The 20,851-nt window shown below is 40.3% G+C and overlaps 2 protein-coding genes across 2 annotated transcripts; one reads left to right on the top strand and one right to left on the bottom strand.

Moving 5' to 3' along the window:
* Positions 1 to 1,116: 1,116 nt before the first annotated feature.
* On the bottom strand, positions 1,117 to 12,357 carry ERGIC2 (ERGIC and golgi 2). Its single transcript, XM_072400108.1, has 14 exons — positions 12,202 to 12,357; positions 10,432 to 10,601; positions 8,971 to 9,079; positions 8,349 to 8,395; positions 8,195 to 8,265; positions 7,757 to 7,797; positions 7,498 to 7,599; positions 7,112 to 7,207; positions 6,321 to 6,376; positions 5,349 to 5,447; positions 4,386 to 4,483; positions 3,134 to 3,296; positions 2,543 to 2,622; positions 1,117 to 1,222 (listed from the first exon to the last, which is right to left on the bottom strand). Exons 2-14 carry the CDS (start codon positions 10,535 to 10,537, stop codon positions 1,157 to 1,159), a joined length of 1,134 nt encoding a protein of 377 aa, XP_072256209.1. The 5' UTR covers positions 10,538 to 10,601; positions 12,202 to 12,357; the 3' UTR covers positions 1,117 to 1,156.
* A 1,897-nt stretch (positions 12,358 to 14,254) lies between these two features.
* On the top strand, positions 14,255 to 20,851 carry LOC140324968 (poly(3-hydroxybutyrate) depolymerase-like). The gene is made up of 11 exons (XM_072403079.1): positions 14,255 to 14,331; positions 15,291 to 15,410; positions 15,762 to 15,959; positions 16,487 to 16,578; positions 17,232 to 17,342; positions 17,424 to 17,456; positions 18,029 to 18,137; positions 18,242 to 18,284; positions 18,670 to 18,795; positions 19,808 to 19,833; positions 19,984 to 20,851. The coding sequence occupies exons 1-11, from the start codon at positions 14,271 to 14,273 to the stop codon at positions 20,049 to 20,051; spliced, it is 987 nt and encodes a 328-aa protein (XP_072259180.1). The 5' UTR covers positions 14,255 to 14,270; the 3' UTR covers positions 20,052 to 20,851.

The raw sequence follows: 20,851 nt of genomic DNA on the forward strand, positions 1-20,851 counted from the left end.
CCTGTGCAGAGGGACCACTGCTTCCACACAGAAAGCAAGATCTCTGCAGTCTGCTGGCACTGGATGGGTCTTTCTATACTCTTTTCTACAGAAATCAAAACTGAGACTGCAAACTTTGATTTACCTGGAATGTATTAAAGTACATTTAACTAGACCTAAGGTACACATACTTGTCTGCAACATCTTCAATGTGCAGCCTCTTCTGCAAAATCATCTTCAGTGAGCCACTGCTCCTCCCACATATCTGTGTACTGTAAATCTTAATTACAGAAAATGTCCAACTCACCTTCCTTTCCACCCATTACTCCATTTACTGACTTCTAACAGCCTGCTCACATACTGTGTGTAGGGAATGAGCTTCCGGGTGATGTAGTTCTGGGGAGTGCCTACTTTAAAAGGAACTGACTACTAAGCAGAGGCTCCTGTAATATTTATTCAAGCCTGGTAGTTAAATTTAACTGAGGTTAGATTTGGACAATGCCTGCACATCGCCTTTAAATCTCTCGGCAGCAGGAGAAAAAAATCCATGGGTAGGCAGAACTGAACACAGGAATACTCACCTGTCCTCATTCTGTCACAGGGCGCCGCCATCTTCTACCTTCTTCATTCCAATCTTTGGCCACCCTGATTAGCCAGGCCAGGATGATGCAACTCCTGTACAAGTGCTCGGCCACAGCAGGGGAAGTCGTGTTGTGCCTAGCATACCAGCAACCAATCTTTGATAGATGGGCGGTGATCAGACAGGTCAGAGTACTTCTTGCAGAAGGGTAATTGCCAGTTCCTTTCTGCAATATAGCGCTGCCTGATGCCAAATTTAGATTCACTTTAGTTCCACTTGTCTAGCATTGATGATGAAGCTACATGGACTGAGATCATTTATCCAGCTGATTATTCTACCATCCTGAAATCAGATTTTCAGCTGGCTTCCTAAAATCTCTGAAGGTGATCACTGTAGAATGATAAATTTTACCCAGGATCCTTCACTCCACTGAACAGAACCTAGCAGACAGATATTGATGTCTGGGAACACTGTACCCATCGCTGATCTTTGTCTCCTCAGCCAATCATTCATTATTTACCAATGACAACCAACACACAGAACCAGAAGTAACAGAATTATAAAACACCAGATATGTTTATTATAGGAAAAGTCCATTTACAGAGGAGGGTCTGGCTGTAACGTCTCTGAGCAGTGGTTGGAGGAGATCTGCGCATGGTTCTCCTAGCAAAGAGAGATATTTATAAAGATGAATACAAATCAACATTTTGAAAATAAAATATAAACGCAAGTCAGCACTGGAATATCAATGTTATTCATATGTCAGCTGGAGATCCTGCCAGTACGAGCATGTTCTGTTGTGTAATGCTAAGCCTCACAATTATCAGTGTTGTCAGCATGCAGTTTGCATTCTTTTATTTGGCTTATGGGCTCTGTATCTGATAACTTTGATAGACAGCTTAACAGCCAACTAAAGGGGACCACATGGCAGGCTGACTACACTGCTCATTGCAAGGCAGTGGTTTAGCATTGTCAGCTTGACCTAAGGCTGCGTACACACATTAGACTTTTGTTGTTGGAAAGGATCTTTTACTATCCTTTCCAATGACAAAAGACTGAAAGATGCATGAATGAGCATACAGCAGAGTTCTGCTCCATGGAGAGGGGAGAGAACGAGCGGCTGCGCTCTCCTCCCTTCACTTGTACTACAGTCGTTCGTTGTTCACAGATCCTGGCGGATCTCTGAAAAATGTAAGACAAGTGATGTACACATGCCAGATTCTCATCTGATACTAGCCCTGAGGCAATAATCAGATGAGAATAATCGAACGTGTGTACGTAGCTTAAGGGTAAGATTTTATTCCAATATTTTACCAACTTTTATCTGCTCAAAGCAAAGCTTCCATTAAAGTACCAAGGTCTGTTGTTCAAGGAGTCCCCCAAACAGATAAAATACTTCACTTTCTCTGGCTTCCTCCTGCAGCACCTATGCAAGGCTGATGTCATCCTTCTTCCAGCTAGATCATGGAGAATGCAGAGTAGCCCAAATTTGTGGCAGCTGATCCTGCACTGTGGTTTTGTGTGATTTGGGGCATTCAGCACTCCCAGGGATCTTGTTGGTAGGAGAAGGACATCACCCCCTGCAATAAAGAAATCAGGAAGGGAAAGTATATCATCCACATGTCTTTTCATGAAGCACCGGGATGGGCAATGGTGAACAGGGGGCTCACACTGAATAAACAGACTTTGAATTAAGTAGAGGTCTACTTTAAGTAAACTGTATATAGTGAAAAAAGAACAGATTTTGGCATTGTGAACTCTTTACATCTTACCCTTAGCACAGACTAGGAATAAGACAAATGAAATTGTTTACCCAAAGTAGTTATTACTTTTTTTTTTTTTTAAATGTGTTACGGCCAACACTAAAACTCAATAGGTGACCCCATCACTGTCAGGTATCTTGAATATTATAGTGGTAAGTATTCTGGCTCTGATGAAGACTACAGATCTGATTCAATTAGGAATGAAAAGGTTTGAACTCACTTCAATGGGCCTGTAAACTCCCAGCTTGAAACGGCAGCATATAATGTCCACAAAGAACTCTCCCAACCCATGGATCATACCTGCACCAAGGAGACAAAACAGTGAGCGTGAAAACCACAATAATGCCAGCCAAATGGGAGCACTTATCAATAACTTGCAGACTCTACACAGCACAAGGAGAAGGAGAAGCAGCACAAGCACCCAGTAATTTCTTCTGCAATGTAAAGAGCATGCTAATGAAATGAAAAAAGACAAAGATGATCTCTCCAGTCTGCTGCTTCTCCTTTACTATCCAGTCGAAGACCTGATTTTGTAAACATCACACTTCCAGGTTCTGTCCCTTCCCCAGCCAGTGACCGGACAATGAAAGAGGAGGCCTCATAAGCCTTATGTATCACCTTATCATTACACACCTAAATGGCTCATTGTGCTTATCCACCATCCCAGTCCAAGCTCCACAGTACAGAGGACTGCAAGAGGCTGATAGCATGTCACATTCAGTACCTTACACTGTTGTGTATATTAAAATACTTTATTTATTTGTATTTTAGACTATAAATTCTCTTCTTTAAAATGAGCACACAAACTTGCCTGTGGTGGTGAATATGCCGCCAATGATGCCACAGAGTCGCACAAGGAACTTCCACAGTGGCATGTGATCTTCTGTGACCGTCACCATCAAGGAACTGATGTCATATTTCATGAATATACCGGACACACCATGACTACCGGTGGCGTGATTAATGATACGTTCCTACATGAGAAAATGAGACAGTGTCAGAGAGTACAAGAGAGGGTACTAAACATAATAGAGGAAAGGTAATTCTGTCATCTGTGATGACATAAATCGACCTTGCATTTTGATAATGTGTCCACTTTAAACTTCTGATTGGCCACAGAGACCATTAGTGGAAGAAAAGGGGTTAGGTACATAGTTATATAGTAAGTCCATCAAGTTCAACCACTAGGGACATTTCACAGATAAATACCTTATGAACAGTTGAGCCGGATTAAGGAAAAAAAAAACCCTGGTACAATTTGCTCCAACAGGGTAAAAAAAACTCCTTCCCGATCCCATGAGGCAATGGATGTTCCCTGAATCAAAAGTCTTATCTCTACTTTAAAGCTTTATTACCCAGTAACATTCTGTGCTTTTGGAAAAGCGTCCAGCTTTTTCTTAAAGCAATCTATAGAACTTGCTGAAACTACTTCCTGAGAGAGCCTATTGCACATTTTCACAGACCTTACAGTGAAGAATCCCTTCCTTAACTGGACATTAAACTTCTTTTCCTCCAGATGCAAAGAGTGCGCTCTTGTCCTTTGTAACGATCATACATTGAATAGTTGGACCATTTACATATTTATTCAGGGTGATCATATCCCCACTTAAGGTTGGTCTTGACCTAATTTGAAATTCAAACACCCCAGGTTTCAGGAAAGGGTTGAAATAAATTGTCCCAGAAGAAATAGTTCATCTAGTGAGTATCTAATTTTCATGCTGCCAATAATCTTGTGTGACTGGATTATTGGCTCCCTAAATCACTGGAGTCTCCATTGAGTTACCCAGCATATAAGCATATTAATATTCGCTTAGGGTGTTCTCTGGTTCCAGCCCCGATCTCTGCCTAGGTCCAATGCAGCGTAAGTTAATTTATAAATTTCAGAACCATGCAACAAAAAGCTGCAGGCCCACCAACAAGCCCCATAAATTTGTCCAAATTCGTCCTTAATGCTCAGCTGCTTTTTACCGGAGTTTCTCTTTTAATATAAAAATGAGCAGATCAATCTGATCCTGGTTGCCACACAGAATTTAAACCACAACACATTTCTCTGGCAGACTCACCCTTTCGGTCACTGAGAATTGGTGGGTGTCTCCGTAAACTTTGTGAGTGTTGAGTTTGGTTGGTACTATGGTGATAAAATATTGGTACATTTGGTTACCTGCAGAAAAAAAATATTTATTAATTCAGATCCTGGCCATGAGTTTTACAGGGCTGGTTAAACTACTAAGGCATTGTCTTCTTTGATGTTCCTTTCCACCAATTTTCACACGCAAAAGATTTCCAAAGGCAACAGCTCAGCAGCCATTTACCATTGCATGCTAACCATTGCATGCTACAGGTACTCATTTGGAAATGCCAATGTCTCACTAGGGATCCAGTTCCTGGCAATAATTCAGTAGGAAAAGGATTTCAGTGTAGAGAAATTACTAAGCCTTTTTCTATGGCACCACTTCGCTGCCGATGAGAAGATTCTGCAGCATTTACACCCAATATATTGGGTGCCAGCCACAAACGTGACACTGACAACGCGTAAATCTAACTTTAACAGAATCCACTCAGTAATGTTCTTTCTAGGGTTGTGTCTGCACCATCAAGTGGTCATTATTAGTTACTGCTATTACAAACAACAATTATCAAAAAATGCTGTTTGATTGCTTGCCCCTGGTACCAATATTTGCCAAAGGTATGACTTGAGTGGATAGTAGCTGGCCAAACCTTTCTTCCTCCCTTCTGTTATAGTAAGGGGCATTGTTCTGTTTTTCTTTCTATGCTATCTTTAAGGGTTGTTACATATTGCAGATAGACCAATACAACATTAGGTGTGTTCCCAGGAAAGGCTGACCTAACGCTCCAAGTCTCCTTGCTACCCACTGATACTATTCCACACAATCATAGAATATACCAGGAGGGGTTTTCCAGACTTTTACATACTTATTGAGCTCTCAATAAATGAAAATTTTTTCGTGGCACTGCAAGTGACAAACAATAACAACATTTACAGTATTAAAAGACATAACACTTACTTTCTTGTGCAATTTTTTCCGTACCATCCAAGGGGTTTATAATCCCTGGCATGAGTTCCCCAAAGGACAAGTGATCAATGCGATGAGAGAAGTTGTAACCTGAGTTAGAGAAGTAACACAAGCAATCAGCACATCCAGTCATAACATCAAAGTGCACCTGTCATGAGAGAAATGCAGGCTGCTAATATGGATAACAGCTACATACTAGCTGCCGGCCTTCAACATTTTGAGCCATGGACTCAAGATATTTAAGTAGAGATAATGCAACTGGATTTTCCTCACATTTCAATTGTTGTGTGTTTATTCCAGGACTGTGACTCAAAAGCATGAAAACACAGGTAGTCCCAATATTTCTCCCCTTTGTTGGCAGCCAAGGGTCTCACATACAAAACAAAACTTTTGTGTGTGGGGGTTACTGCAAATTATTTTTTTTTTAAAAGCCAACTGAATCCAATTATTTATTATAGTTATGCAGCCCGGCATGTGTGGTTTTGTTTTGTGTTGAATACATTAAAGTACAGGCAAATTCAAGTATATCAAGCCACCCTGTGATGGCAACAAGCTAGAGGTCCAGATCGTTGCTTTCAAACAGTAGTCAGTGTCAGTGCTCCAGCAGACCCAGTGCTTCAAACAACAACATGCACGCTACCTATGCAGAGTTGTAGATGTAAGCACTGTGCATGGGGAATGTGTGTTCCAATCAATGTAGAGCATGCTGACTGGAGCAATGTGCAGGAGCCACTTCAGACCGCTGGAAATTTAGAAAGATATCCATATATGGAGATGAGGTTAAATGCTGTTAAATGGCAATGCTCGAGGCATTTGTCTGATTTTTTAATTCTCTAAAATGACATATAAAGGAAGTTGGGTATCAGGAACATAGATGGTTTGACATGTATGCTTTGTGCGCCCTCTTGTGGCAAGTTAGAAAAACACAACTAGGAGAAATTAAAAGGTAAGGATCGTACTTACTGTCATGGCTCACAAGAGCTGCCAAGTGGGCATGACCCCTAGGATGTGGAATTGCTCTGCAGGTAAATAGAAAGACATGTGATGAGGTGTGCAGAAAATGGCCAGCACTGACAACAGATTAGAACATACAAGACCTAGGCAGGAAATCAACATACAAACTTAACATTTACATTTTAATTATAAAGCTAAAGGGCAAAAAATATTTGTGGTAGGACAATATATATACTAGTATGTTATTGTATGCTGGATGGTACCCCAATGATTGTATTTCAAAAAACATAACCTGCACATTCACAAAGCTCAGAAAATGCTGTCACATTACTGGTGACAAGTGGACACTAATGAAATACACTGGTGAGCAATATCTGGAGGAAAACAGAAGGCCGTTTTCGAATATGACGGTCAAGTATTTTACAGGGATTATTAGCATCTTATATATCTTTTTTTACCATCCAGAAATCCATGTTCAAAAGATTTACTACTTGCTTGCAGCAGGTGATGTAAAGGAAATGCTTTTCAGCAGTTAAAATCTGGCCTGAATAGCAGACTCAGTACTTGTAACTACTCTGCTACTTGTAACAGAAGTGAATGTCTGAGCTAATCGGGTAAATCTGCCTGCCAAAAAGCATGCAAATAAGCCATAACCTTTCCTATAAGGACATCATTGTTTGCTAGCCGAGTGCAACACAAACAGCCTGTATTAAATGTTTATTTATGACGTAAAGATTCTTTAATAAGCTCTTCATTACTTCCAGTCGGCCTCTGGTGACATGCAACACAGACAGACATACTTGCCCACAGTGATGTGGAAGTTTCCAGCCACTTTATTAATTTCTAGGTGCCCATGGATCCGGCAAGCACTCAGCGGTTCTGTAGAAGGAAATTCCCTGCAATCAAAGGTGAAAATTGTTAGTCCAGCTATTGGGTATCCTGGTGAAATTCTTTCTTTAGCTTCTCTCTTACTTGAGGCAAGAGCAAGTAGAATACAGAAGACACTGATAGGAGGCTAGGAGGGAAACTTCTCTGCTCTGATGGTCTATTCTGGAGTCAAGGACTCCAGTTATTACAAAAAATGGATCAGCACAATGGATAGACAAATATGGCAACAGAACAGTTTTTCACTTAGGAGAAAATAAACATTTACCAAAGCAGTTTTTCACACTAGTTATTTTCTCACCTGGGAGGAAGCGCAGTGACTGAACTTTTCATTGCACTTTTAAAGAGAACATCCTGGAGTGAGATTTCCTCCTGTAATCGGCTCTGGATCTGCTGCAGCATCCTGCAAGCACAGACAGGGCATCTTAGTGTGACATGACATTAGCAGCCCTTCTACACCACCACGCAGCCAATCTCCATATTACCTCAAATTTCCCCCCTTTACCACACTGTCCCTGTATTACGCCACCCCACACCATTTCCTTTGCCTACTGTCTCACCTCTGCCATTGACGCTGCTGTGGGGTCAGCTCAAAAAGCACCTGGAAAGAAGAAGTTTACAAAGAAAAAAAGCTGATGAATTTTAGAATCTTTACAAAGAAAAAGAATTTAGGTATTTACATTTTTAGACTCTTGTGGTTTTATATTTTGATGATTGAAATATACATATGTAAAAACTTTTTCTCTATTGGCCATTTGTAGATTAGACGGTAAAGTAAGCATCATTACTGAATGACAGAGAGGTTGTGATAGAACCAGTTTGTACCACAGCCGGTCTATTATATCAAAACCGCCTCGGTAGACTGCAATACTTGTATGACATGATAGAAACAAAAACATCCCCACTAAGGAGTAATTCTGTATTTTATGGCCCTATCAGTGATCTAACATTTCTCCTTATTGGTTAAGTAATGAAGCTTGGTAACTTATTGCACTTACTGGCTCATACACCAACCCTTCAGATGACGTCACCATGGTCTCAGCCAGATCCAGGACATCAGCACCAATATCTGAAGAACATAAAAGAGAGATGAGAAGTGGGCAAATAGGAAACAGAACAACAGCTCCACTCACTGTAAGAGAACATACTTACATTGACACCTCATTGCTACTGTGATGTCAATATTCAGTCGGAGTTTACTGGAAGACAAGACAGACAAACGTTAAATGCTTTCATCTTGTGAAGAAGGCAAAAATCACATAAAGAAAGGCAAACAATCAGAGGTTACGTGGGACGATCTACCTATTTTCCCAAATGTATGTGATTATGGCCAAAACCTTTTGTCTAGTTTTTGTAGTGTGGAAAGATTAGAACCCTTGTTCTAATCTAATAACAGATGCACTTGTTTAGGTGTCTAATGTTCAAGGAGGATTTTTCCCTAACTGTATTCCTAGGACAAGAAATAAAGAGAAATGAATGTTGAAAGTGAATGATCAATAGATAGAAATCCATCAGAATTGATCAGTTTGACTAAAAGTGATTGAAACCCGATAACCAATTTGTGATGGTGTCTTCAGTCTACAGCAATCAGTTTTACAATTGATTGATAGCGAATCATTGCACGCAAGTCCAGCATTACACAAGCACATTTCATACTTAAGAACTGTACATGTTACCCACAGCCATTTATAATGTTTTTACTTTGATTGTTCAAACACAAATGGAATAGAATACCAGATCTGAGGCACTTTTTATGTGCAGAGATTTCTATTACCTAGTGAAGTCTTTGTCCACTTCATAGTCGTATCTCATCCAGGTATCCCGATACACCAGGAACTCCAGCACTGTGAGAATACCCATAATGGTGAAGGCCAGGAGAGATACTGGGAGAGGAGAGACAAGATGTACAGTGAGATGAGGGAAGCACAAAACAACAATTCAGAGAGCAAGACAACACAGTAAACTGCATGAGAAGGATCAGAGCGGGAAATATATATTTTAACCGAACAGAACAACTGACTTTAAGGTCTATTTGTTTTCTGATCCCTTTCTAATATCCTTGAAAGAAGTGCACATGTTGCTTGCCTCCATGGCTGTTGACTAGCACATAGGACCAAGCTTGTACCTTAATCTCACCATTAAAATGAACCTGTTAGAACTTTATTTAGCTGACAACAGTGTGTGTTACACCCTATACATATATCTTCACCACTGATCTATAACTGAATATTTAAAGCAAATATAAACTGAATATAAAAAAAAAAATTAAAAAAATCACATTTACCTTTAATCCTGCAGATCCCTCAATGGCACTGGACCTTCCTTCGATCCGGTCCCACGTTGTCCTAGAATTCCTCTTCCTCCCGGAGTGGAGGAAGCGTTGGGTGCTGCCATCTTTTGGCTTCTGTTCTGCTCTTATTCCTACCTCACCCGATCTGGCACCGCTCATGTGCGAGATCAGCATCCTTTTCCTTTTAGTAAAAAAAATTCTCCTTCTGCACATGCCTGAGATCAGCCAGAGCCTCCCGCAAAATGTGACGTAGAAATGCCGGGAGGCTCTGCGCTCCCATTTAGTCTTGATTGACACGGAATTCAAGACTTAAATGGCTGGTGCTTACTTTACATATAAGGGTTGTCTACTTTTTTATGTAAAGTAAAAATGTTGAGTTTAGGTACACTTTAAGCAATATACCCCAACACTACAACTTTCCCAAAATTAACTTTAATCCAATGGTTCTCAACCAGGCTTCCACAGAACCCTGGGGATCACATCCAGAGGTTGTTAGGGGTTCCTTGAACAATGAGAACTTTGTGCTTCTTCCTGAGGCATTCTTCCTATGACCACCATGCTAATGTACGGTGTAGGCTGTGAATATAGTGTTTATAGAAAAAGTTCCCTGAAGACCTGAAAGGTATTGCTGGAGTAGCCCCATATTTAAAAGGCTGAGAACGTCTCCCTTAATCCATAACAGTCTTCTAATGTGTGAATGACATGTTTTATTTTAATATTAGCAGAGTCAAGAAATATCACAGTGTTCTCCCCAGCCCCATTTAGCTGGACACACCACCCAGCACTTTTCAGTAACCACCTGGCTTTTCCTGGGTGGTTACTAAAGAGTTGGGTCATCATACAGGGGCTGCCACCTGCCTATAATTTCGTCCCACCCGGCTTAAACAAATTTGTGGGTTGAACACTACATTGCATAGTAAATAACAGCATTTCTATGTCACTCACCAGTCCCCCGGCTCGCCGAAGTCTCTACATAGCTCTCGGGAACCTTGGGAAAAGCATCCAACTCTTTCACCAGATTCAGCGTCTTCTTGCGGTTCAAGCGCCTCATGATTAGGTCTTCACTACCCCGCTGCCCGCAGCGACAAACCAGTGCTGACCACCACAGCAGAGATCTTTTAATGAAATGCAAAAACAAAATAGTTAATAAAGGGTAACAACAACATTTGAATGGGTCTGCTGGGCCCTTGGTTTGGGAGCTGTAACAACAATCTCAGGTCAGTGATTCTCTAATTGTCCTCCTGGACAATCTGTTTGCCCCGACCCTCCTTTGTGTGTTCCAGACCTTCTGTTTCCATTGTCCATCATACAAAATAAAAAGACTCAATATTAGAGAATGTGTTCTCACCCTGATGCAGAGGAATGTGTATGTACATAAAAAAGCTGAATGAATATTAAAATTACTTATTATTATTAATAATAAACACGATATATATATATGTCCTATATTCTCCAGAACAAACACACAGGATGTTGCTAGTGATGCATGAACACAAACAGGAAAAGACGAGCTGTGTAGAAGTGCAGTCACCATACAGGAAAATCAAACACAAAGCTACAACTGTGTGCCACACCACAGCCAATGTTCTGATTTATGTATAGCTCCAAGCCAACAGCCAAATACACAAATGGAACTCTTATATGGGAGCCGATTTATCTGCCAGAGAGTTTGTATTTCTGTCCACCTAGGTAGGTTGCAGCCCCTATATTGTGATCCAACTTATCAGTAACCATTGGGTGGTTAAGGAAAAGTGCCGTGTGGTGCGCCCGGCTAGAACACACGCCTTGTCCTAGGATTTACACAGCTCTGCCATACAGCATTGCCCTGTCTAGCATGATAGAAGACTCTGTTGGAGTATGATAAAAGTTTTATTCTTCTCTCAGCTTGTCACTGGACAATAAAAGGAGAAGCAGAAGAATGATGAGATCAACTCCCACCCATCAACACGCTTTCTATACTGCAGCACACCTAACTGGCACCTTGTGCTGCACCCCTTCTACCCAATCCTGAGCTCTGCTGTACAAGGCATTGCAAGGTGCAAATAGTAAGTCAAAATCATGTATTTGCAAGTCTTTCTTTATGAAGGAAGAATAGCAAGAAATGGTGTGGGACACAAGTAAAAACAGTGTGCTTTTCTACCTACAAACTAGTTTTTAGCTAGAGTGGGTGGGCGTTACTGTTTTCATTACGGTTTACTAAATTTGTGAGCCAAAAGGGAGGCATCCAGTCTGGAGCAAGGCTAATATTATTATTATACAGGATTTATATAGCGCCAACATATTACGCAGTGCTGTACATTAAATAGGGGGGGGGGGGGGGGGGGGGGGGGGGGGGGGGGGGAGTAGCAGACAATAGGAGGGGGCACTATGCCACCCATCACCAATATTTTTACTTTCTATATGGTATAAGAGGCGCAGATGTTGGACAAGGACACCATGGACCCCCCCTTAGTATTTGGTGGCCCTATGTAGGGGTAAGGCGCAGCAGATGTGTGGCTGTCAACCTACTGATTGATATTCCTAGACCAGGTTTTGGATAAGTGAAGGAAGCTGAGCTAAGGAGGCCAATATACACCTGACATAGGAACCCCATAGAGTTCCCCTTTAATATGCAGAGACAAATCTGTGCTGCAGGGATTCAGGGCTAGCTCCACAGCCATTTCTCAAACCCCTGGACATCCATGGCTAATCTATGCAGCGTATCAGGGGTCTCACCAGGTGATGATCTCGGTCTCCCCCCTCCTCAGGTGACAGAGAAGCCAGCAGTCGGATCATGGAACATCCCTTGCAGCTGTCTCTGAGAGCTACTTCCGGTCTCGTCAGCACTAACCCGATCACCGAGCACGGTTTCTATTTTTGTCTTTTTGCCGGAGCCATTTTTCCTGTGCCGCTCTATGCCAAACACAAACGAACCCAGGTCTTCAGAAAAATGGCGGCAGCGCGAATCACTCACACAGAGATCACAGACACCTTCTTAGCAAACAAAACTAATTGGTGCCCTCTAGTGTCAAGAACCTGTCAAAGCAGTGATGTCACGTGACGCCCAATAGGCGCCATATTTGATGTGGACAAACCAAAAACTTTTTTAATATGTAAATAGGATGAATGGGGACGAGTTTAATTTTTTCACTGCAGGGTTGGTTCTGACGGGCTTTACATTTGTGCATTTGAAGCTCGGACTTAGGAATGCTTGGTTAGTCCCAATGACTTAGATGATGGAGAGTCTAAGTTGGTCCTCAACCCCCACTGCACATATTTATTATTTGTGTTCATTAGAATAGGACTCACAAATAAAAATAATAATTGAATCCATGAATGTAAATTGTATCCAATGTCTTATGTTAGGTTGTTACATTGACTTAACCCCCTTCCCCCCAAAAAATAATAATGATACATATATTTATTGCAATGGGCGTCTGCACAGGAGGGGTCTGCTTTGGGGGTCTGCACAGGAGGGGTCTGCTTTGGGGGTCTGCACAGGAGGGGTCTGCTTTGGGGGTCTATCACTAAGAGTTCTATCACCGAGCATGGCACTAGAGGTCACTAAGGTGTGCACAGGGAAGAAAGGGGGTCTGTCATTATTACTTAGGTCTCAATATCACAGCCCCTCACCACGGTGTCTGTCACTGGGAGGGGTCATTCACTGGGAGGGGGTCTGTCACCTGAAGAGGTATGTCACTAAGGGGTATGTCACTGAGGTGTCCTTCACTGAAGGGGTCTGTCATTAGGGGGTTTATTACTTAGGTCCTCACTGAGAGTGTCGCCAAGGTGATTGTCACTGAGGAGGTCCATCACTGGGAAGTCTGTCACTGAGGTATCTTTCACTAAGGGGGTCTGTCATTAAGGGGGTTTACTTTTTTCACTGAGAGTTTGTCGCCGAGGTGTCTGTCACTGCGGGGTCTATCACTGAGTGGGTCTGTTACTAAAGATTCTGTCACTGAGGTCTTTACTGAGGGGGTCTGTCATTGAGTGGTCTGTCTCTAAGGGGTCTATCACTGGGAGTCTGTCACTGAGGTCTTTATTGAGTGTCTATCATTGAGGGGTCTGCTGCTAAGGTCTGTGCTAGGGGTCTGTCGCTGAGGGGTCTGTCATTGAGGTCTTTACTGAGTGTTTGGTATTGGAGGGTCTGCTGCTAAGGTCTGTGCTATGGGTCTATCACTGAGGGGTCTGTTACTGTTCCTCTGACACTGCCAGCAAACTTACATTCTATTTTACTGTCCCATGCCCAATATTTGGCTCTATTTAGCCACAATTACTTTGTTCTGCATTTCCCTTCTCATAGCTCTCTGTTTTTATGAATCTCAAAATGTGTTATAGATCCATTTCAATGGTTTTAAGAATAGGACTGGTTGCTGGTAAAGGGCGCCGGGTAAATAATGGTTTACTTCCACTTACTACATAAAGACCACACTGAAGAAATTATTATATTTTATCCTATTAGTTTTTGAAGCATGCTTTTTCAGATTGCAAAACAAAATTCCTGTCTGGGCAAATTACATCAAATGTCACCAGCAGAGTAGATTTGCTGAGAGTCACCTTGGAAGAAACTATGCTGAACTAAAATATGTTTTGTTTTGGATGATGTGTGGGGTGATGTCCCATAATATTGGTTAATAATTACCTACATCCAAGCAAGGTTGCTCTGCAGCTGGCCTTCACATGGACTTTCTATCACATGCTCCCCAGATTACTGGTCTATATATATCTATATCTCAATATATATAAATCCCATCATGAGAGGGACAGACGCAGCATTCCAGCCGTCACCTCTCACCTCTGCTAAAATGTTGTGGTTCACTCTTCTCCTGGTCCTCATCGGACTCTGCAATGCCCAGTCCAGACTCGGTAAGATATAACCTTTAGGTGGTATATCTTCCAGACATGACTATTCATTCAGCAATTGGCAGCTTGCAGTTTTATGCCTCTTTATGCTTTGTATTCTGCATAGCATGCATGCATGCTTTATAAGATGCTATGTACAGCAGGCCATTCTTTCATAAAGGTTTCCATGTAAGGCCAACACTTACCCATTGATACCTTCTGCATGCTACACAGCTGGTCCACTGGAGCATTTTATATATAACTGATGCCTTTAAAGCATGCAGGAGCTTGTGCCTTCTACTAGGATGTACTGGTGTGTCTAAGTGGTAACTGAACACAGTTACATCACAAAAAAGAGGTTGACAATCCCTCTGACACCTTTCATGAAGCTTACATAGCATTTATATTTGGTTTTACTGAAAAAGTGACAGGGTTTTTTTTTAATTTTTGAACAAATGGCTGGCAAATGTCTCAATATAAAATAAATAAAATATTTTCTGATCCTCAAAGGCAATGGGATATCCACTGGATCAACAATCTACAGTGTTCTTATATATTAATACCCATTTATATGTGGTGTATCATTCATGCAGCCCTTTTAGAATTAATCTTGAACTCTTTTATTCCAACTTTTTTCCAACATTTAACAACTGTTGCTGTAAAAAGCCTTTTCATATGTGGAGTTTAAAAACCTTTTCCTTCAGGAGATAAAATGACAAATTATCTGCATCCAGTTTACGAAAAGACCATTTAATTATCTATACAAAGTGATCCTATTTCTCCCTTATTTCACTGTTCGCAAGGGAAAATAAATTCGCTTCATGTAATCTTTCCTCATGGCTCTTACATGTTTAGTATTCCTTCCCTGCACTCTCTCCAGTTTGGCACCTTTATATTTAAGGAAATTTGTGTTATACTGTGAAATATAAATGAATTATTATTGTAGCAATGTGTTGCCTATAACCTGATTTGATTTTTTTTAGGCTCATACAATTTGGAAAGCGCTGTGACAGTTTCTGGTTTGTCCTCTGGGGCCTACATGGCCAATCAGTTCCATGTGTCGCATTCAGGAAAGGTCACTGGAGCCGCCATCTTTGCAGGAGGTAATTTTACTATATATGGCTGAAAGCGAGACAGTGATTGGTTGTTTTTTCTTGTGTGTCTGCCTAGATGTAGCGTGTTTTGAAGCAAACATAGAAAGGACAGATCATCAGGATAGTAAAAGGAGAAGAAGAATGGACACCTGCAGCTCAGCAGAGTATTTCGGGAGAAGAGACATAGAGGAAGACGCGGAGTTCTTCAACTGTGTAGAGTATTTATAATAGAGTTAGATAGAAAAAGAAGAGTCCTCCAGCTGATCAGAGAATTTAGGCGGAGAAGAGTTATATGACAGTTCCAGTATTTCAGGGGAGAAGCGATGGGGTGAGATGTCACATGTTTTTCTCTTCTTACAGGTCCCTATTACTGTGCTGCGGGTAATGCTCTGGCAGCTACCAGCACATGTATGCAAGTCCCTTCTGCTATCAGCATTGCTGCAATAAGAACCTATACACAAACTGCTGCAAATTCAGGATTAATTGATCCTTTGTCAAACCTGGGCCGTGGACGTGTGTTCATCTTTTCGGGATCAAGAGACAGTGTCCTCGTACAAGGTGATTTTGGTGTTCATCTTCTTGGTTTTACAGGTTCATGTTTTCTAATCAAAATTGTCCTTTCAGCAGTGAGAAAACACTTCCCATATTTGACCTGGGTGTTTTTTTACTGCACATATAGAGGATATTTTGGCTCAATTTGCCCCTCTTTGACATAAACTTAACATCCCATTTTGCTGGTCTACTTCTCAACTTTATAAAACCATGACTTCTTTATGTTGCACTGACGAGGATTACCATGCTGTTAACCTGTGTAGGCAAATCCACCAAACAGTTCTGTGGTTTTTCCACACACCTTACAAAGATTCTACTCATTCCACAGAGAGATCCTACTAATGTCTGCTATATATCATTCAGTTACCGAAATCTTTCACTATTAGAGCTAAGAGGGACACACATTCTAATTTGAGTATACCTTGCAACTGTCCTATTAGTCCTGTCCTAATGCGTTAAAGGCCTTTATTTCCGTGTCCAATGTAGCCTGTAATTAATTCTAGAAATTACTTTATGTTTTGCCGTTCTTACAGGGGTGGCCCAAAAGCTTCAGGAATTCTATTCTGGTTATATTGGCTCTGGATCTATAAAAACTGTGTACAATGTGGCTGCTGAGCATGGCATGGTGAGTGAGACTTGGTGATTACCATACATTGTATTGTAAGATCCCATCTATAGGCCATGTTTACTGTTTTGTGGGACACTAAGACTGGTAGCAATGATCGCTGAGCACTGTATGTACAATAGACTATATCAGAGCTATATAAATGTATAATAATAAGGGGACATTAGACTGTGACCCTGTTGGGACAAAAGAGTTTAAGCAGAAACTGATAACGAGTACCCAGATCAGTGTTTTTTGTACAGAAGGTGTAAGAGATATACAAGTGTATAATAATTTTTAAAATGTGTGTGGCTTTGTTGGAGTAATGCAATGTTAGCTAATCTGAAACTGATGTGTATAGCTCAGCTTTGAGCTTTGTAAATGTATAATAACAATAAAAGTGTGAAATATTTTTTAACAATAGCGCATAAGCTTCTTTGGTGCAGAGACTGACGTTCAACATTTTCTGTACAGCACTGCAGACTATGTCAGAGCTATAAATGTATAATAATAGTGTGTGAATGTGTTGGGAGATTAAAGTGTAAGTTCTTCTTGTGCAAAGAATGGCATGCACGGTTTAGTCTTCTTTGTACTGAGAAAGTTAGATATCTAGAAAAAATAGACCCTCATCAAAAAGAAAATAACTTTATATCTTGGAATTTCTATCTTTTCAGCCCACTGACAGCTATGGAGGAGCCTGTGGATCAACTAACAGTAATTACATCAATAACTGCAACTACAACGGAGCTTATGAAGCTCTAAATCACCTTTATGGTGGACTGCAGGTGAGTTGAGAGCTGCTGGCTGTATTATTGATGGTCAGAAATGGTTTCTGGGACTGATGTCATTATTGTTCTTCTTTTCAGAGACCCAGCAGCAGTGCAGGACAGTCTGGACAGGTAAAGCTTGTGACAAAGCAATGCACACATTTTTTTTTTTACAAAAAGTAAAGAACTGTAGAGTCTTTGGATCTATTATCACAAAACACATAATACAATTATAACATATGCAGTTAAAGAGACCCTGTCATGTTTATCATTTAGCACAAAGTGACAACATCTGTTTAAAGCCTATCATCTGACCGATACTCATCTTCTCAGAACATTGCCACTGTTTTTTCTCCATTACACTTTCTGCAAAGTACCTGCAGCTGCCTAGTTTCAGACATTAAAGGGTATATAATGTCTTTTCCTCTGTTAGATGAGTGTGTTTAGGCCTAGTTAATCACTGCCTTTGCAATGGAAGTTATAGAAGAAGGAGTTTTGGGATCATGATAAAGTGACAGCAAGACAGTTTAGGGTGGGCTTTAACCATGCACATTTTCACTTTGTCCTGAATGTCAATATGAAATCTTTCTAGGACTTCAATGTCAGTGTTGGTATGCATCATATGTTGGTATACATCATATGTTGGTATATATCATACATCATAGTGCAAATCTTCCAACTAAATTCATTATTCATATTCCCAGCTGTTCCTGTTTGATCAGTCTGAGTTTTTTAACTTGGGCCCTGCTATCACCTACGGCATGGACACTGCAGGATACATCTATGTTCCTTCAGCATGTGCAAGTGGAGCAAGTAAGTAACTAAGGGCTTGTAGACACATCATAATAAAAACTGTATAATGTTTGAATGTAGATAAGACACAATAACCTTTAACATTTTTTTAAATTGTATTTTAGGATGCAGGCTCCATATTGCATTCCATGGATGTCTCCAGGGCAGGTAATACTCTCCTCTATGCTCTTTCCCTCCCCATTCTGGTGTATATTTCCTAGGACATGTGCTTTATCTGATAAGATTTAGAAAGGTCTCAGGGATCCCCCAAAGGCCTTATTCAATGCAGACAATTTTCAACTTGTTGGAAGATGTGCTGTGCTATGGGTACAATCTTTCCCTTTTCATGGAGAGATGAAGGACAGAAAGCTGTGGATGGATGGGGGTCTTTTTGGTCCACTAGTGGAGATCCTAAACACATAGAGCCTTGTTACAGCACATGCAAGGACAGGCATTTGACTCTTCATCCATAATTCTTGGGGGAACACTTACGAATTTATAGCTTCTCCTTCTTTTTCCACAATCATCGTTTAAACACTTTGCTGTATTTCAGGGAGAAGGTTGGTGATAGGTTTGCCAGATACGCTGGTTACAACCAGGTGGCTGATCTAAATAATTTCATCATCCTCTATCCTCAAGCCAGGACTATTGCAACCAACCCTAATGGATGCTGGGACTGGTAAAGTACCTTTAATTTTATTATACTTCATTTTAATTATTTTTTATATATTGTAGTAACTCCAACCCATGCATTCTTACATTGGAGAGATTATGGGAGGTTTATACCTTTTACCAGGTTCTTATTTGTTTGTCATTGTTGGTTTTACTCTCACTTCCTCTTCTGTTTGACATTTATTACCTGTCACATCCCGGTGTCACTGGGACATGAAGTGAGGGAAAATCCCTGATCGATAAAACAGAAAGTAATACAGAAGTTCTAATATATCTCTAATTTAAATTGAAGTGAAAGAAAATTTGAAAACAGTTTACACAGAAGTTTTACCTAAAGTCAGGTATTGGGAAAGCAGTTTCTTCATATTCTTGCATATCAGCTCCTTAAAAGCAGATTTTATGGCCCTTGACCCTTTGATCCAAGGCTCTCCAAATCTAGGTACTAGGAAAATACCAACAGTATTGCTAACAGTCTTGTTATATTTAATACATTCTCCAATCCCCCAGTGTATATAGCTTGCTCTGGTTTCCAGTTTAGCAGCCGATGAAATATGCTGGCTATCATTTTTTATTACTGTGATGAATAAAATCTAATTGGCCATATGTTTGGGCTCTCCTCTTTATAATAGTTGACCTGTTGTTCTAATACCTTTTTGGGACAAATTGAATTTTGAAAAAGCTAAAATTTAAATTACCTATCATTACGGACCAAAAATCCTACCTGAACTAGGGACCAGTACTCCACCAACATATCTCCTTTCAAAATGTTAGGTGAATATGAAATCACAATGCACAGAGTCTTCTAAATTGCTGCAGAAACACACATAATATACACACAGAGGTTCTTGTAACCCTACCCTTTCTGTCTAATGCCTACCAGTTAAAGTAGATCTAAATTATTCAATGAAGTCCAATTCAAATTCAAATCACTTCTCCTTAGCATTTCATATTGGTAATTTAGTATAATTATGTTGAGACTTTTATCTCCTATTAATTTTAAATGTTTTTATTACTTGTAGGTGGGGATACACAGGCATTGCATACCGTAAGTACACACACCTTCCTTCTTGCTGCAAACAGTCTGTTTTAGGCTACAAATGTGAATGTATGATTAAGTTCTTGTACGTTTTCCTGTATGTTTATCGGTTTGTCTGGATCTATGCTTTGACCTATTAATTGTCCTTTTCCTTTACAGCTACCAAGAATGGCTTTCAGATAACTGGAGTGCAGAGGATGATGCTGAGGGCTCAGGGACAATATTAAGCACCTTCCAGATTTGGCTCTGGACATTGATACCAGCTATGCAAATACTGATATTAAGACTATTTATGTAATGTGAAAACTACCTAGAAACATGATTCTCACAAATAATGTGCAATATTTCAGTAATTTTAACACCAATAATAATTTTTAGGGCTATAAAATCTAAATAACCAATACAGAAACCTGTAACTGATTTATTACAAGTTAGGATCTATTTCCTTTTAGTCTTCATTATGCATCTGGCTCCATTTCACTAAATGTGATTACTTGTATATTCAGATAAAATGATATAAAGAGTTGGGGGTGTCAGTAGAGACAGTTGTCAGAGAAAACCAAAATGTAGTCATGTTGTAGAAACCACATTACACTACTGGACAATGGACTGAATTTTCTTTTAATTTTTCCTATGTAAATTGTAGTTTAAAAGGACTTTACCAACCTTAAAGTCCCTGTGTCTTCCCCTTTTTATTCTCCAGAATGCTGCAAAGCCTCTGAACTCAGGAACCTTCTTCTAGCTCTGAGATTCAAGCCTAGCCCTAACCCCCCCCCCATACACCTTCCCTCAATCCAATGCAACAAACTTTACAGATATATAAATAGGTTTGTATTGCAGGGGAGTTCATGATAGATCCAACTTCAGACCCAGAAGCTAATATTCAGATATGATGTTTTAAGGTGTCTGTGGTGTTCAGATAAATAAAGAAGAGAGCTTTTAGGACCGGCTACAAAAATGTTGTTGTAAATGGAAAATAACTAAATATCTGTCAAATGTCTTGTACAGTAATTTTAATAAATATTGA

Source organism: Pyxicephalus adspersus, chromosome 2, assembly GCF_032062135.1.
Source record: "Pyxicephalus adspersus chromosome 2, UCB_Pads_2.0, whole genome shotgun sequence".
Lineage (NCBI taxonomy): Eukaryota > Metazoa > Chordata > Amphibia > Anura > Pyxicephalidae > Pyxicephalus > Pyxicephalus adspersus.